General features: G+C 35.1%; 1 protein-coding gene across 3 annotated transcripts in view; it reads left to right on the plus strand.

The window, feature by feature from the left end:
* The window catches only part of PLCB1 (phospholipase C beta 1), a 622850-nt gene that overhangs the window by 497990 nt on the left and 107170 nt on the right, over positions 1-17690 (plus strand). For all 3 annotated transcript variants that reach the window (XM_054574043.1, XM_054574044.1, XM_054574045.1), the window contains exons 15-21: positions 263-330; positions 2248-2344; positions 4540-4624; positions 6284-6408; positions 11751-11905; positions 15841-16005; positions 17351-17450. In XM_054574043.1, the coding sequence (XP_054430018.1) occupies positions 263-330; positions 2248-2344; positions 4540-4624; positions 6284-6408; positions 11751-11905; positions 15841-16005; positions 17351-17450 (795 nt within the window). The remainder of the gene's footprint in view (positions 1-262; positions 331-2247; positions 2345-4539; positions 4625-6283; positions 6409-11750; positions 11906-15840; positions 16006-17350; positions 17451-17690) is intronic.

A 17690-nucleotide genomic window follows, 5' to 3' on the forward strand; every position in this document is an offset into this window, starting at 1 on the left:
AGTTAAAATGTTAAGCATTTTTATAGAATTTGTAAATTTCAAATGGTACTTTCAAATCAAATTTAGGAAAAAACCTATATTCAAAATGTTAGCATAATTCTTATAATTCTTATGATTAACAAAATTTTAATATCCAAAAGTATAATTTGTATAAAACCGTGAAATGCCAATTTCCAAGGAAATTTTGGTAATGTACATGGTATGTATGCTTCAAACCTGTAAATGTTTGTTTATTTCATGGGCTGTTATTAAAATTTGACAGGGGAAGCTGATACAGAAAGTGATGATGACGATGATGATGATGACTGTAAAAAGTCTTCAATGGATGAGGTAGGTGTCTAGGGCTTGACTTCTGCTCATAGAAGCCACCAACTAATCTGCCAGTCTAGCCAGCTACCTCTGGACATAGTTGATGGTCCTCTTCTGCCATCTAGAGGTGAAAAAGTCACAGTTCACTTTAAAACTTTTTCACTACCCCTTTTGGACATGAAGGTGCCAACTTGGATCATTAATAAAGAGGGCATTGAAAAAGCTCTCTGTAATGAACAATGTTACTGAGATTTCTCTGCCATCAAATTGGGTATCTAGAGGATGAGTTCAAAATTTGTGACGTCAACTGCCTGCTTTAGTTTTTGAGGCAATTTAATGGATTGCTACATGATCCAAAGTTCAGAAAGACATAAAAGGTTTGAAGAAGTATTCAGAAATATGATATTCATTCCACTGTTGTATTTTGGAATCACTGGAGATACCTATTGCTGTAAGTTCAAGCATCCCAAACAACTTCAAGAGATCAGGTACATTAATTGCACAGAATCTAGAAGTGAATCAGAGCTAGGTGAATTGGAATTTTAAAACTTTGTTTTAGCAGGAATTCTGGTTAAAAAAAAGAAACTATACTGAATCTTCTTTCAAATATGTTGGAAAGTATCTGTATCAGTACTTGTATGTTTGCAAATCAGTTAAGGATAAATAACAAGTAGTAAGCTCTTCTTATTTGATATTCTTCCTCTTATAATTATTTAATGTAGTATAAATTTTTTATTATGTTTCCCCACTAAATTGCAACTTAATGTCCTGGAGAAAAAATTGTTACAATGTCTGGTACAGTATTTCTGCCTGTGAATTATTTTAATTATTTATGAGTTCTTATCAGTGATTTTTGATCACTTAAAAACTGTCTTACTAATTAGATGGTCCATTTTCAAATGAATATTTCCCAATTAACATTTAACCCAAATACCGCTACAGGAGTTTTCAAAAGAAACCTCATCTCCAAGCACTCTCTCATCTAAAAATGGTAGAGAATATTAGATCGATCTATGGAACTCTGTCCGTGCCAATACTGCAGTATAGGTTTTCTCTTTAATTAAAAACTATATAAAAATAATATGTACTATATAAAAATAGTTAAAGTAACATGATGTTTCACTATGTCTGAAGCCCTGTTCTGAGCTCCTTCCTATAAATGAACTCATTTAATAATCACAAAAACCCTGTGTGTTATAGGAACTGATTTTATCCTAGTTTTAATGAGTAACCTGAGGCACAGAGCAGTTAAATAACTTGCCCAGGATTGCACAGCCTCTAAGTGGTAGGCTTGGGATTTCAAATCAGGCAATCTGGCTCTAGAACCTGAGCTGCTGGCCTCTACCCTATACTATACTGCTTGCCTAATAGGCTCACAGGAGCCAAGAAGGGAGGGAAGGAGGAATGTTTATATAAAGAAAAACAGTAGTTGTTTTCCCACCCCAACTGACTTCCACAGGCAACTTTTAAAAAAAATAAGTTCAGTTCACCTAAGGGTTACTCACATACTAATTTCCTCATTGTACAGTGAGTTCTTGATTTATTAACTTTAGAGAGCATCTATGGATGTCCTGCTGCAGCAGAGGAGACGTAGCTCAGTGCTTCTCAAATGTTCACGTGCACTTGAATCACTGTAATAAAATGCAGATTCTGATTTGCTGCACGTCTAAGGATCTCCTGGGGAGGCTGATGCTGCTGGTACAGTGAGAGACCTCCCCCCGCCCCCCGCCAAACCTCCCTGCTCCCACTCCGCACTTGGGTAGCAGGAAGCTTTGCCTTCTCTTTCTCCCAGAATGAATTTTCTGTTGGTAATAATTATATTCAGAAGAGGAGGGATGATTTTCTGTGCTCAGGGGTCATGTGATCATTGCCCTGGGAAAATAGCCCTGGATAATAAAATGTTGATTCTGGGAATGTTATTTTTATTCCTGCTTCCAGGGGACTGCTGGGAGCGAGGCCATGGCCACAGAAGAGATGTCTAACCTGGTGAACTATATTCAGCCAGTCAAGTTTGAGTCATTTGAAATTTCAAAAAGTAAGTTTTCCTGAAGAAAAACTCCTAATGTAACCTATATAAGTGTATTTTAAACAGAGGGTAATTAGCCCAAAAATATCCTTAACAGAACCATTATTCTGTACTGGTGAAACCTTTAATATATGCTTGAGTTGATTGTGTAGTTTATATAAATATATACATTTATAAATATTATATATATATATCATAATAACCATATGAAAAAATATTCCATAGTGTCTCCCAAAGTACTTAGTGCTATGGACGCTAGGCCAGGGTACAGGTAACTGAGAGTTTTACATTTGCTTTTGCTTGCAATAACAGAGAGGACTCCATCCATCATATAAGTGACAGCATTGAAATAAACTATCTAGCCACCCCAGAAGGGAAGCGGCCAGTAACCGGTTAGCCCTGATAACTAGAAATAGAACCAAATCAACCAATTTACCCACATTCCATTTCTTCAGCCTGTTTTATGTATTTAGGAGAATATATGGTTAGCCTCATATCACTTTGTGTTTTTCCTTTATCCAAGTACATATCCATAGTGGATGCAAAGAAAAATATCATCTTTTCTCCATCTAGAGAAAAGGGCCTTTTTATGAAATTGCTCTTCATAGTTGCATAAAATGTAAGATGCTATCAGGTTGAAAGATCTTTGGGACTTTTTAGCTGTTTATAAGCCCCTGCTCTTTAAACTGAATTTTTGCTTAAATACAGCAGCCTCTTATAAAAGATAGTTTTACAGATATATCAGAATCTAAGCTTCTACTTAATACACAGGTGTAATTGCATAACTTCACCCAAAGAATCTTAGTGGCATATAGTATCTAAATCTCTACAGTAAAGAATTTAATTTCCACCACAGCTTATATATAAATATTTCAATATTTTCTTAGATGTTACAATTGCTGATGCTACCTACTTACCACAAGTTATCCCATGTGAAATGTCCTGAAGTAGTTTTTTTTTTATATATAACTAATTTTCACTGCCTGTAAAGTAAGTTTTTCTAATTCGTACATCAAAAGCTCCTAGACATGTAGCCAAGCTGAGAAGGAGCTGATATATATAAGTCCTTCAGAACGTGATAACGATAGCATCAGCCATGGATTTACAAACAAGTACTTTTATCGTTGTGTTTTGTATTTTATCACTTTTAAGAAACAATACAACATATAGCTTACAAAGCACCTATTAAATTGACTTAATTTTAATTAGCAGTCATAGTTAAAATAGTCATATGAAAGTAGACTTGATGGACATAATTAAGAGAAGTAAGAGTTTACCTTACAGGTGATTAAATTGGGGAAGGTGAGATGGGTAAAGGAATCTGGGAGGTATTAGGAAGAAGAATGAGGCTTTCATGATGGGAAGGGGGCATCAAAGAGGGAAAAATGCCTCTACGGGAATGCAGCTTTAGAAGCTGAGTGCTGCTGAACAGCTCTGTGACCCTTGTCTCAATACTGTATACAACAGTGTGATTTTTAGTTGGGAGGAAGACCGAGAAGCAGCTAGGTTCTTAGCCTCTCCAAACTAAGATAACTTTGTTTTGGTCCTCTCACTAATTGGAAGCTTGGATTTCACTTTCAAAATGTTGCCCTGTGTTCAAGAATATCAAGACCTCTAGTACATTCACCTCCCAACCTTGTTATCTAATCTGAAAATGAGGCCATTAGACTGGGAAATTTCCAGGGATCCTTTTGCTTTGAAATACCGTAATCCTAATGTCACATTAGATGTTGAACCAAAGGGTCTACAAACTGAGGTGAGGCGATGACAATGTAGGCATAAAAGAGAGAACCTCTAGCAAACATATCCATGATCTCTTTTGTTAATCCCAGCAATGGCCCCAAGAAATCAATCTGAATGGATTTCGAACAAAAGTTTTCCAGCGACCTGTGCTCTTTGGACAAAACAGCTGCCATTGCCACACTACTCACGACTAAAATTCATTTCCCCACCCTAATGCCACCATGTCCCTGACTTGTGCAACTATAGGCACATCTGACCCAGCTAGTAAATACTGGGAGAGACAACTAACAAGACTCAACTTTTGTAGCAGATAAATAATTCCCCGAAATATATGTGTATAAAAGTTACATTGAAAATTAATCTCCCTAAATTCACTGAACATTTGCCTGCTTCTTATATGTTATGCTTTAAAATGTTGAATTTTATTTCTTACTATTTTTTTATTGTTGTCATTAACTCAGAAAGAAATAGAAGTTTTGAAATGTCTTCCTTCGTGGAAACCAAAGGACTTGAGCAACTGACGAAGTCTCCAGTGGAATTTGTAGAGTATCCTTGATTTGACGAATATTGACTGAGTTGGCACAACTGAAGCTGTGTGCTATTTAATTCCTGTTTTAAATAAGCCAAATGGTCCATGAAATGGCTGAAGTCTGTCACGTGGGCATGATAAATAGCTTCAGGCTCGTGTGTACTACTGAGTAGGGGTAGCCTGGCACAAGGAAAAGATAGCTGGGCTTGGAGTAAAGGATTTTAATATTATTTTCTTTCAAGCCCTTTGTCCTTGGTCAATTTGCTTAATCTTCCTGAATTCTCTTGTCTGTAAAACAGAACTATGATACCAGCTTTATGGCTCACTGTTTGCATTAGGGACAACATATGTAAAGTGTGTATGTGTATCAAGATATAGTAATACATGAAAGGTATTATATCTTGTATATACCTAACTTGGCAACTTGCATCCTTGGACATGTAATAGATGTCCAATCAAAAAATAGTGGAAATAATGATATGAGAATACAAATATATATTACTAATACTGGCTTTGTTGATACTTCTGACAATAAAAACTTTTTATTATTATCCATGAGCCCAAATAAGATGAAATAGATCTTTAAATATTTTTCATAAAATTAATACTGAATATCCCAAAGAACTCAATTTCATGAAGCAAGTTCTAGAATTTTTTAAAAATCACCTTTAAAACTCATCAACAGGAAATAAAACAAATGTAAACTCCATAAACAGCCACACTATAAAAATCATGATCATTAGTATTCATAAAGTACTATGTAATTGACCTTTTGTTATGTCTTACTTTATTTAATTCTTACAATAGCCCTACGATATAGGAACTGTTCAATCTATTTCATACATGAGGTAACTGAGGCACAGAAAAGTGAAATAACTTGCCACAAATTATATGTATATACATATATATCCATATATACATATAATACATATATACATATCTCCATACATATATACATATATACTTATATATATATCTCCAATAAGATCCAGAATTAAGGTTCAAACTCCCCTTGGCCCAATGCCCTAGCCTGAGCTCGGACAAAACTAACCTCTACCTAACTCGGCAATAGAAATAGTCAATCATACTTTAAACACATAGATGTTGTTCAATAAATAAAAGATTCTTAGGGTGGAAAACTGATGATGGTAGGATCCAAAATATGAAAAAAGGTCAAAACCTTCAATGCTATATTTACCTTTTTATTAATCATATAAAGTACCACAGTCTTGACAAACAGGACTCCCAAAGAAGGTTGAGGAAATGAGCAGAGAGCATTTCAAAAATAGCCGTGCAGGTCATGTTATCTGCTTCTGCCAAACACAGTTATCATCCTCTTTCATGATTGACATCCGTGAGCTTCCTCATGCGTCTTTAATCATTAAGCCTGCCCTTAATAATTTCCACAAAATCATGTGGACTTTGACTCAGCCATTTTTGCTACCTATTAGTTTTTACCTACAAGGTTCTGAAAAGGCAGTACTACATTTATATTATAAAATCACACTTATTCTGTTGGTTCAGCAGGGTTTTTACATATTTCACCCAGTAGCCCAATGAAACCATCAATATTTATTTCATTTCCCCAGTGGAGAAAGATAGGAGGTAGCTTCTCAGTTAATATTATTGGCTAATTCTTTTTATAATTGTATTCACTACTTAACATGATGGTCCAGATATAACAAAATGCAGCTTAGCAGGATCTATCCGAAAGGAACACGTGTAGATTCATCCAACTATATGCCTCAGCTTTTCTGGAACGCAGGTTGTCAGATGGTGGCCCTTAATTTCCAAACAGTGGGTAAGTAGCACAGTTTATGCTCATTTCTTTTGTTAAGAAGCCACATTTCTAAGAGTCCAAAACCCATTCCCAAGAAGAAAAAATTGCCAGACTTGATTGAAACAAATAAAAGCAAATTTCAGTGAAGGAAATACTAATGCAGAAAAAGAGTGAATTCCGTTTGGTATAAGGAAAAGAAAAACAAAAGAAAAGGAGTGAATTTAGCAATTTGAGAAATTGTCTTCAATAGTTTATAAACAAGTTGTTATTTCCATTGGTTTTGTGTTATTTTTTAAATATTTATTTTTATTGATTTGAGAGAGGAAAGGAGATGGGGTGGGGGGAGGGGAAGGGAGGAGAGAGAAAGAGAGAGAGAAACATCCATTTGCTGTTCCACTTATTTATGCAGTCATTGGTTGATTCTTCTATGTGCCCTGATTCAGAATCAAACCCACAACCTTGGCATAGTGGAATGATGCTCTATCCAGTTGAGCTTCCTGGCCAGGACTACATTGTTTTCAAACAAAAATTTTTATATTTTTTAAAGTAATATGTATTTATTATAGAAAATTTGGAAAATTAAAAAAAATTATAGACAGAGGATAAAACTTTCTGGAATGCTACCACTCAGGGATACAACACTGTTAACTTGGGTTTGTAATCTGTAAGGTGTTTTGGCTATGTATATACATACTTTTTCTCTTAATTCCATATATATATATATATATAAGTGCTATACAGAAGAATGAATTTTATTTTCTGTAATTAAGCACACTTCACAATTGACTGAACCCATTTCCTGTCACAGAACATCAGAGTTTTCCTACTGTAAATAGTGCTCTGAGAACAGTCTTGAATATAAATTGTCGAGTCTCTCTCCTAATGTTCTTTTGCAAATGTTCCTAAAACAGAATTACTCTGTTAAAATATGTGAAAGTTTTAAGAACATTTTGCAAAATGCCAAATTGTTCATCAAAATATGTTGCACCAGATTTCTTCTTTGTGAACAACATATGATGGGAGGTGTTTCTGCTCATTTAAGATCTTGGTTAAGTATTATCATTAAATAATAATTCAATTTCAGACAAAATAGCATTTCACTCTTGTTTTAGTACTATTTCTTGATTATTGAGGTTTAGAGTTTTAAATATGTGGATTTAAAAAATTTTAGTTTTCTGCTTTCATGTGTTTTGAGTTTTATATTTCTGCTTTTATGAATTATCCATTCATGCCTATTGTCAATTTTCCTATCCTTTTATAACAGCATTTTTCCTATAAAGGGCATGTTTTCTTATTTTGTGAAACAGATTAGATCAGATTGGTAACGTTTTCTTTCATAGAGTCTTGGGTTACTTTTATGATTACAGGCTTCCCCACCCAGGATCAGATTCATATTTACTCCTATTTTTTTCCTTTTTTATTTGTAATTTTACCCTTTCATCTGTCTAAAATTTAATTTTGCTATGTAATCTCAGTCCTTTTTTTATACTGACTGAAGCTTAATAGCTTCAACCTTTTGTTTTTAACTTGGGTCCATCTTTCTGATTTTTATTCTTTTCCTTTAATATGTTTTCTTTCTGGAACCAATACGTCACTGTTATTGTTGTAGTGTTTAATAAACGGTTGAATACCTAAAAGTGGAAATTCCCCTTCATGGCTAATAATTTTTATTTCTTTTCTTGCCATTGCCAGTAGGATTCCTGTTTCAAATGAGTTTAGTTTAATTGTTACATGTTTCCCTTTCCTCCACTAAAAAAAAAAAAAATCTTTTTATTAAAATCACATTAAAATTATATTAGTTTAATTGTCTTTATTGGGTTCTTCTCCCTCTCTGAGAAAAAAAAAGAGATCTGATTAAATCACATTAAATTTATAAATTCATCTGAATAATTTATTTTTTAATTTTTCTTAGAACAGAAAGAATGCTTTTCTCTTCACTTAAAATATTGTTATATTAAGTCCCTCAGCAGAATTGAGCATCTTTATTAGAGGTCTGGCTTCTTTAGATGAAATCTCCTTCTTTTTTAAGTATATTTTATTGATTATGCTGTTACAGTTGTCCCATCTTTTTATTCCCCTTTATCCCCCTCTGCCCTGCACCCTGCCCTCAGCGTTCCCCCCACCTTAGTTCATGTCCATGGGTCGTACATATAGTTATTTGGCTTTTCCATTTTTTATACTATTGTTACTCTCCCCTTGCCTATTTTGTACCTACCATTTATGCTTCTTATTCCCCGTCCCTTTTTCCTCCATTTTCCCCTCTCCCCCTCCCCACGGCTAACTCTCCATGTGATCTCCATTTCTGTGGCTCTGTTCCTGTTCTAGTTGTTTGCTTAGTTTGCTTTTTAGGTTCAGTTATTGATAGTTGTGAGCTTGTTGTCATTTTAATGTTCATAGTTTTGATCTCCTTCTTTTGCTTAGACAAGTCCCTTTAACATTTCATATAATAAGGGCTTGGTGATGATGAACTCCTTTAACTTGACCTTATCTGAGAAGCACTGTATCTGCCCTTCCACTCTAAATGATAGCTTAGCTGGATAGAGTAATCTTGGATGTAGGTCCTTGGCTTTCATGACTTTGAATACTTCTTTCCAGCCCCTTCTTGCCTTTAAGGTTTCTTTTGAGAAATCAGCTGATGGTCCTATGGGAATTCCTTTGTAGGTAACTGTCTTCTTTTCTCTTGTTGCTTTTAAAATTCTCTCCTTATCTTTAAGCTTGGGTAATTTAATTATGTGTCTTGGTGTGTTTCTCCTTGGATCCAACTTCTTTGTAACTCTCTGGACTTCCTGGAAGTCTATCTCCTTTGCTTCATTGGGGAAGTTTACCTTGATTACTGTTTCAAATAGGTTTTCAACTTCTTGCTCTTCTTCTCCTTCTGGCAGCCCTATGATTCAGATGTTGGAACATTTAAAGTTGTCCCAGAGGTTCCTAAGCCTCTCCTCATTTTTTTGAATTCTTGTTTCTTCCTTCTGTTCCAGTGGGACGTTTTTCTTCCTTTTGTCCCAAATCAGTGATTTGAGTCCCAGTTTCCTTCCCTTCACTGTTGGTTCCCTGTATATTTTTCGTTATTTCACTTTGTGTAGCCTTCACTTCTTCCTTTATTTTGCATCCATAATCAATCATTTCTGTGAGAATCCTGTTACCAGTGTTTTGAACTCTGCATCTGATAGGTTAGCTATCTCCTCGTTAATTAGTTCTTTTTCTGGAGTTTTGATCTGTTCTTTCATTTGGGCCATATTTTTTTTGTCTCAGGCACATGTTACATTATAAGGGGCTGAGCCTTAGGTTTTCACCTGGGTGGGGCAACCCAGGTTGCTGTGTTGTGTCTCTGTATGTGGGCAAGGGAGTCAGAGATGGAACAAGGGTGCTTGCTTGGCTCTTGCCCACTTTCAGTGACTTCTCTCACTACCCACAAGCAATTTGGGCCCTTCTGGTGCTGATTCATTGGTGAGTGGATTTGTGTATGTTTTAGGACCCCATGCGCCCCTCCAATAGACTCTCGTGTGAGACTGGGAGTTTCTCCTGCTGCCGTAACCTCCACAGGTTTTTCAGCCAGAGGTTTTGAGGCTTTATTTTGCTGCACTGGAACCCTGGGTTGCACCGTCTGTCTTGCTCCCCAGTTGCTCCTCCCAGTTTATCGGAACACAGTTGTAGACCACAAGTCCGCCAGCCACAGCCTTGCCGTGCATCCTCTCCACCCCAGCAGCCTGTCTCCAGCTCTCCTACTGGTCTGGATGAATGTTTCTTCTTTAGTTCCTTGGTTGTCAGATTTCCATACAGTTTGGTTTTCTGGAAGTTCTGGTTGTTTTTTGTTTTCAAATTGGCTGTTGTCCTTCTTTTGGTTGTGTGACGAAGGAAAGCATATCTACCTATGCCTCCATCTTGCCCAGAAGTCTGAAATCTCTTTTTTAACATGTTTTTAACAGATTGTTCCTGGATATTAATATTTATATGTTTATTTTATAAATAAATTTGGTTTACATATTATAATCTTCCTAAGCTTTTATAATTGCCTATTTACCTATTTATGCCTCCAGCTTGGCCAGAAGCCTCTGTTGTGTATTATTTTTTAAAACATATGATTTGTGCCCCGGCTTAGTGGCTTGGTTGCTTGGAGAATTATCTCCTACACCAAAAGGCTGTGGGTTCCACATCAGGCTATATACCTAGGTTGTGGGTTCAGTCCCTTGTTGGGGCATATATGGAAGGCAACTGATTGATGTCTGTCTCTCTGTCTCTCTCCTTTTCTCTCTCTCTAAAATCAATGAACATATTCTTGGGTGAGGATAATAAATAAAATTAAAAACATTATGATTTGATAATATAATTGTTTAGGCTTTTGGAGTTAATTTTTCAACTCTATAATTTAACTTTGCTCAATTTTAGTATGATAGTTATAATAGCTTAATAACATGAGGGATAAAATTTTACTTATTTTCCCTGCTCTAAAAGTGATTTGTTTCATGAAACTTTTAAATATGGCTACTATCACCTCTTTATTGTTCACCCCAATAGAGATGAGTTGGAATAAATGACAGCTTCTCAGATTTCTTGTGACTTTAAAATGTGTTTCTTTTTTTAACCCCAGTAATTGCAATTAGTGTGGACATTCATTTCATACAAAGTCTTATAAAACTCTGACCAGTAATCTTTGTCTGTTAGAAACGAGTCAGTGTGTAATTGGATATTGGTGGTAAGTAATCAAAGGAATGAAAAGTTTTAAAAGGAAACTTTCCCTATAAATTAAAAAAGAAAAACTGTAGCACCCACTTTTGGTGAGGTGTGGGGAAGTCCGTCCTTAGAAACGGATTAGAGGTTAAAATTAGTTTAAGATTTCTGAAGGGCATTTTTTGTAAGATTTGTCTAAAGCTTTTCCAAAGTGCATATCTTTTGACCCAGAAATTTCACTCCTAAAAAGATCATTAATATCATTCTTAAAATATCAAAGATTTTACCACAATGATATTCATCCAAGCATTATATGTAATGGTGACAATTTAGAAAAGACTTACAAATTTTCCCACAGAGGGGCTTGGATTAATACATTTATGCAAATGTATCTATTCAGAATAATTTTATACAGCTGTTAAAGTAAAACAGACAATTATTTAGTGAAATGTACATGCTGCATGTTCAAAATATATTTGAAGTAGGAAAACAGAATATATACCAACCTGTTGGTAGTGGCTTGTCTCTAGATTTGGTGATTACAGCTCAATTTTTCTTCTTTTATGTGTTTCCTAAATTTCTATAATGAATCACTATCTCTTTTTAAAAAGGGAACAAAAGTGGACTATAATCCAATCTTTCTTTCTTGCTGCAAAGATAAACAGTCACAGTAAGGGTTGTGTTTTGATATGCAGACCTGGCTATGCAGATAAATATGGGCATGTATGAATATAATGGGAAAAGTGGCTACAGATTAAAGCCAGAGTTTATGAGAAGACCTGACAAGCATTTTGATCCATTCACCGAAGGCATCGTAGATGGGATAGTGGCCAACACTTTATCTGTTAAGGTATGTACATCTTTATTATAAAGTTGTCCCCAATGAAAGTCTTGGACATTTCCTGTTTTGCATGAAGAAAGTAGTTTAGTTATCAAAAGTGTAGTTGCTAACAGTCTCAACTTCTTTCATACTTTTTTTTAACGAATGAATCCAAATTACCTGTATTTTGCTGTGTATAATACACATCCATGTTTTGGGCCCCAACTTTCAGGAAAAAAATTCTTTCATTTTAGTTTTTAAATTCAATTATTTATATATTTATTATAAAGGAGTTTTATAATAATTCCTTTTTTTGTATTATAAAGGAATTTTAGCATTTATTTGAAAATATTATGATACAAGAAATTTTATGTAACAAATAATTACAAAACACAAGAACAGATACAAGGTATTTCAGGTACTACCCATGTATAATGAGCATCCTTATTTTTCCCTCAGAAATTTGGGCAAAAAAGTTTGCATTGTACACAGCAAAATATGGTAGGAATTTTCAAAAGCTACATGTCTTAGAGGAGAAATCTGGTTCTTTTGCTGATGCCGTAAAGAATTACAGGTCAGCTAATCTGTTAGCATGCAAGCAGTGTTTATTAGTGACATGGTCTCATGGAAAAGAACAGGCCTTGCTGAGGTGGGAGAGAAAGGCATAGGTTCAGGGCAAAGCAAGGTAAGGGCAGCAAAAAACAAGGATGGCCCAAAGGCCCCAGGGCTTTTGTTCTGAGGACTTACATAGTTGGTGGGATGGGGGTGAAGAAGTTACATATTGATTGACAGGTAAAGGTGATGCCAGCTTTCCTGGGGGACATGACTACCCTAACTTAGGTGTCTGTGGGAGTCTGTTAGCCCAAATCCTTATTTTGCTTCAGACTGCATTTGTATATCTTGCTGTAAAACAGATATGTGACAGAAGGCAGTTAATTAAAGTTGAGGCAGCTACCCGAAGTTATTTATGGGCTCTTTCTGTAAGCATTAGGAAATCCCTCATAAAACAGATGGTGACCAGAAGTAGGCAATTAACCAAAGCTGTTTTATGGGCTGCTTCTTTGGGCACTGTGGACCCCCTTCTCCTCCCACTTCCAGGCCTTGTGATGAATACACAATTTAAAGGCTTTCTTTCCCAGATAGTGAAAACAACACATAGAATTTCAAGGACTTCCCTCCTCCCTTGCTAAAGTAGTGTTCCCTGTGATGCTGGAACACCTGGCAATATTATCGGACCAGGCTCAGGACTGCTCAGTTAGTGGGTGAGACATGTCCCCCTCCTCCTCCCTGCCTTGGTTTGCTATGTATCCTATCTAAGCTAATCCATGCATGAGATGAAGTTTTAACAGGATAAAAATTGGGCCCTAAATCAATAAAACAAGTTGGTACCAACCCATTCCTTTGGCATAAACATTTCAACAGTGAAATTTACCACAAAAATCAGTGCCCTAGATTGGAAAAATCTTCTGGTCTTTTTTCCTCCATTAATTCTAGAAAAATATTCACAGTGGAAAAAATTAGAGGGGAAAAAAATATTCTCAATAAATTGTCAGGTATTGAATAAAAGCTCTGAATTTAGCATAGCATAGATTTGAAAATCTATCGGAGTATTCGGGGATTTAAAACACATATTAAAAGTTGCTTTATTAAACATGCACCTGACCCTAAAAAAATTTAATTTTAAATGATTTCTGCTGTTTTTGAAATTGATGTTACAGCAGATGTATTTTTTTTTTAGCTGTGAGCAAATATTTTTAAGACCGGAATGTGAAATCATTGTTATAAAGAACATTTTATATGAATTCTGTAAGTTCTTGGTTGTTTTAGCTAAATTTTATTTACTTTTTTAAAGTTTTATTTTTTGTTTTACTGGATAATTATTAACTAAGAAACATTTTTATTGGATATAAATTCAGTTTTCCAATTAACCCTACACCAAAGGCATATGAAAAACTATATTTACAAAGGCTCTATAACAGTTTCACTAATGTATATCACCCTAAGTTTGTTGAGCCCAATTTCACTTTAAAGTTTGACTTTATACCAAAGACTAAAAATAAAATTTCAGTGACACCTCTCACAATTATTTCTTTTGAAATTATTCCACAACACATATATGAAGAGGGGAATTGGCAGAATTAGAACTTCAAGATTATATTTATTTTAGGAAATTGTTTTCCACAAAGGATGCATAATTCCTGTCATTTGATTAAGATATAATCTTAAGCACCACACACTGATAAAATGTTATTTTTAAAATCCTTTCCAATTGTTATTATCGTTGGGTCAAACTAATGTTTTCTCTTTGCCAATTCATCTTGTTTTGTACATGTTGGCTTGCTTATTTATGCTTTCTTGAAAATTTTATTGTGGTAATGTAAGCAATTATAAAATGATGACATAGAGACAGGAAAGTAGATACTGATGAGTCCCAGAAAAATATAAACCGCTGCCTGAGTCTAGAACGGGGACACTGTTCCGCAGCTGTCAGTATCCTGTGAAGGGACACCCACGCTACAGCACAGTCCTGCTTTTAGCCTTGCAGCCGGAACCAAGATGGAGTGCAGCTCTGTCTGGCAATGCCTACATTTTGATCCTCCAGCATAGATTTTATAGTGCCAGAGTGGACTTGGGAGCCCAGGTGGTGTGCCACCATCATCTTACTGAGGAGAGCATGAGGGTTAATGCCACTATTTTAGCCAAGGACTTCTGTTTTGATCCATTGTCATAAACACACAAAATCATTGGTGCATCTAAATTCCCATGTGACTAACATAACTTGTACGTTTCAAACGTAAATGTCTGTTAAGTAATTCTCATCAAACAAAGAGATTGTTGCTAGCAGGTTTCATGTACTCAGGCTAAAGAGAACATAGAGGAGAAATTAGTTGTCCCAAGACAAATTCAGACAGCCTCCATCTCATGACTTTCTATCTAAAGTGTTTGGAACTTTTGACCACATCAGTATGTAGTTGACTTTGGCCTCACTTGACCTCTGATGGCCATTCTCAGGTTGCCATTGTGTTTAATATCTGACTCAGTCATAATCTTGGAAATTCTGCCCCCTTTCACTGACTGACTTGAGCTCAGGAAGCTCTTGACTGGCAGGCAGCTTTGTCAACCAGACAAGCCAGACTCACTGGGCTTGCTCCATCAGCACTTGCTTTCTGCTGCTCCCCTCTGTGGTGATAAAGCAGAGGTCACCTTTACTTACCTTCCTAAGGATCACTCAGATTTTAAAAACTGGGTAAGAAGAAGAGGCAGACATGGGAGACATTTTATGAATATGTAATTTTAAAATCTCTTTTAACTCCACAGTACCTGATCATTTTATACCTAGGCAAAGGATACCCACAGTTGTGTGGATGGCTAACCAGGTGAGGTTAAGAGTGATGACAAACTGGGCTTGATGGCTTAAAGCCAATATTTATTGGTTTTGGTTTTCAATGATCATTATGGCTTTTTAATTAAAAATGTAACAATTTTGAGAATTGGGATATCATGGTATTACAACCACTCCTTCAAGTTAAATATTACGAACAACAGGAAATTTTTTTAAATGCTAGAGTTTCTATTTATGTTATATTTTAAATTTGTACTTCTAAATTACCTTTTTAATTTCATTTATAATTATGCTAAAATATATTAGGAAGACCTCTATACTCAGTTGGCTCTAAAGACCAGTCTTACATTTAATAGATATATCTGAAGTACAAAAGGCAAAAATCTCATCAAACTTTTGATACTTGTTCATTTATTTCCCCCTATACAACTTTGTTGACTCCTTCTAACCCCAGCATTTTCAGTGTTCTTCTACTAATTCTTTAACCAAAAGAGGAATTATGTATGTACACTTGGTTCTATTTATTGTTCAACATTCACCACCAGCAATTGTACTGCCTGAAGGCATTTTCTCACCTCACTATTGTTCATTTATCAAGAGTCCCTTTTTTATGATTTTCTAGATTATTTCAGGTCAGTTTCTTTCTGATAAGAAAGTTGGCACTTACGTGGAAGTGGATATGTTTGGTTTGCCTGTGGACACAAGGAGGAAAGCACTTAAGACCAAGACATCACAAGGAAATGCTGTAAATCCTGTCTGGGAAGAAGAGCCCATTGTATTCAAAAAGGTTGGTCTTGTGTCCTTGGCATGACATGTAACCATGTATTCTGGGTGTTTTATACTGAGAAAAAAATTAAAAGAATTTTTTGTGGCTTAATTTGGGAATTTACACATTAATAAAGCAATAGAATTTTCAAAACTCTCTTGAAAACTCGTCAAGATCTCTATGAATTACTTGGTTGGAATTTCAGAAGTGTATTATAAATCAATTAATTGTAGTATACCTTATTTGGAAGGCCAGAATAACATATAAATCTAACTCACATCCTATCATAATAAAAGTGGTAAATAATTTCATTATGACTCAAATGAAGTAGAGTGAGAAGTAACGTATAATATGGTAGTTGATAGAAAGGAAGTCCATACTTCCTTAAAAAGGAATATTAATTAAATTCCCTAGAATCTCTAGCCACTGGCAGCTGGTCATTCCATATTGTCTGGGTTCTTTCTGAACCAGTTAAAAACCTCTCACATTCATCTGGGTCTTCTCTATGCCTCCATCAAAAACGCAAATCTTTTTCACACATTCTTATCACGTACAGGAAGACTTTTATGTAATAGACTTTTTTGCCATACCCTTTGCTTTTATCTGGCCAAAGTATCTACAAAGGAAGTGTTCTGCAAAGAGAATGTCTATGGTAAAGATCACTGTGCCCCAGTGCTTTTTTATGTTAATTGGATTTAATAATAGTGTCTCCTTCATAGAGTTATTATAAGTATTCCCTAATACATGAAAAACATTTAGAAAATGTCTGGCACATTGAAAATAGTCAATAAATTTTGATTTGCTTTTGTTAGCAAAAGTAAATTTTAAGGATACAGTTGGCCTAATACTCTTGACATGGAATATAACTGTGTACTCCACATGTTTTAATACTGAGCAGAAAAACGAGCAATTAGTTGGTGCCTCATTTGGGAATTTACAAATTTATAAAGCAATCTTATTTTAAAAGCTATTCTGAAAGCTAATTTTGTTTTTTTAAAAATATACAAGTAATTTGCTTTGAAAATATAATAGCAAATGCTCAACCAATGATAAAACCACTAACTCTTTATATTTAAACATAGAACTTCTGTCATTTCCACATTGAGAATATGCATGTCAAAAACAAATGGTCTGTGTTGAACAAATTCCTCTTTAGAAGGTGATGAAACATAGATAAAGCAGTATCTCTGGTAACCGTTCTCCTTTTGAAAATCTAAATTATAGAACAATAACTTAACGTTATATCACTTTCCTAAGTAGAAGCTTCTAGTTGGGTTTAGAAAAGCAGAACCCATATGAAGAATATCTTTATAATTCTTTTCTGGAGTGGCTCTTATAACCATATGCGTCTTTAATGCTTCTATAGGTGGTTCTTCCTTCACTGGCCTGTCTGAGGATAGCAGTTTATGAAGAAGGAGGTAAATTTATTGGTCACAGGATCTTGCCAGTGCAAGCAATTCGGCCAGGTATGGATAGATAGTATGGTGAGAAACTTTATATCAAAGTTGTAAAGAAAATTATTACTGTCTTAGATGATTATTAAAGAATGATTTAGGAAGCTGCTTGCTGCTTTGGTATTTTCTTCTATAACAAGGGCTCTAAGACTGTTTAAATCTGGCAGTTTCATGTCTTTGTAACATGCTATGGTGTAGGAATCAACTCTTACCACAATGATTTTGTATAACAATTATGTATAATAAACTATC

Source organism: Pteronotus mesoamericanus, unplaced genomic scaffold (assembly GCF_021234165.1).
Source record: "Pteronotus mesoamericanus isolate MK-2021 breed Mesoamerican mustached bat unplaced genomic scaffold, CSHL_Meso_final contig_25, whole genome shotgun sequence".
Classification (NCBI taxonomy): Eukaryota; Metazoa; Chordata; class Mammalia; order Chiroptera; family Mormoopidae; genus Pteronotus; species Pteronotus mesoamericanus.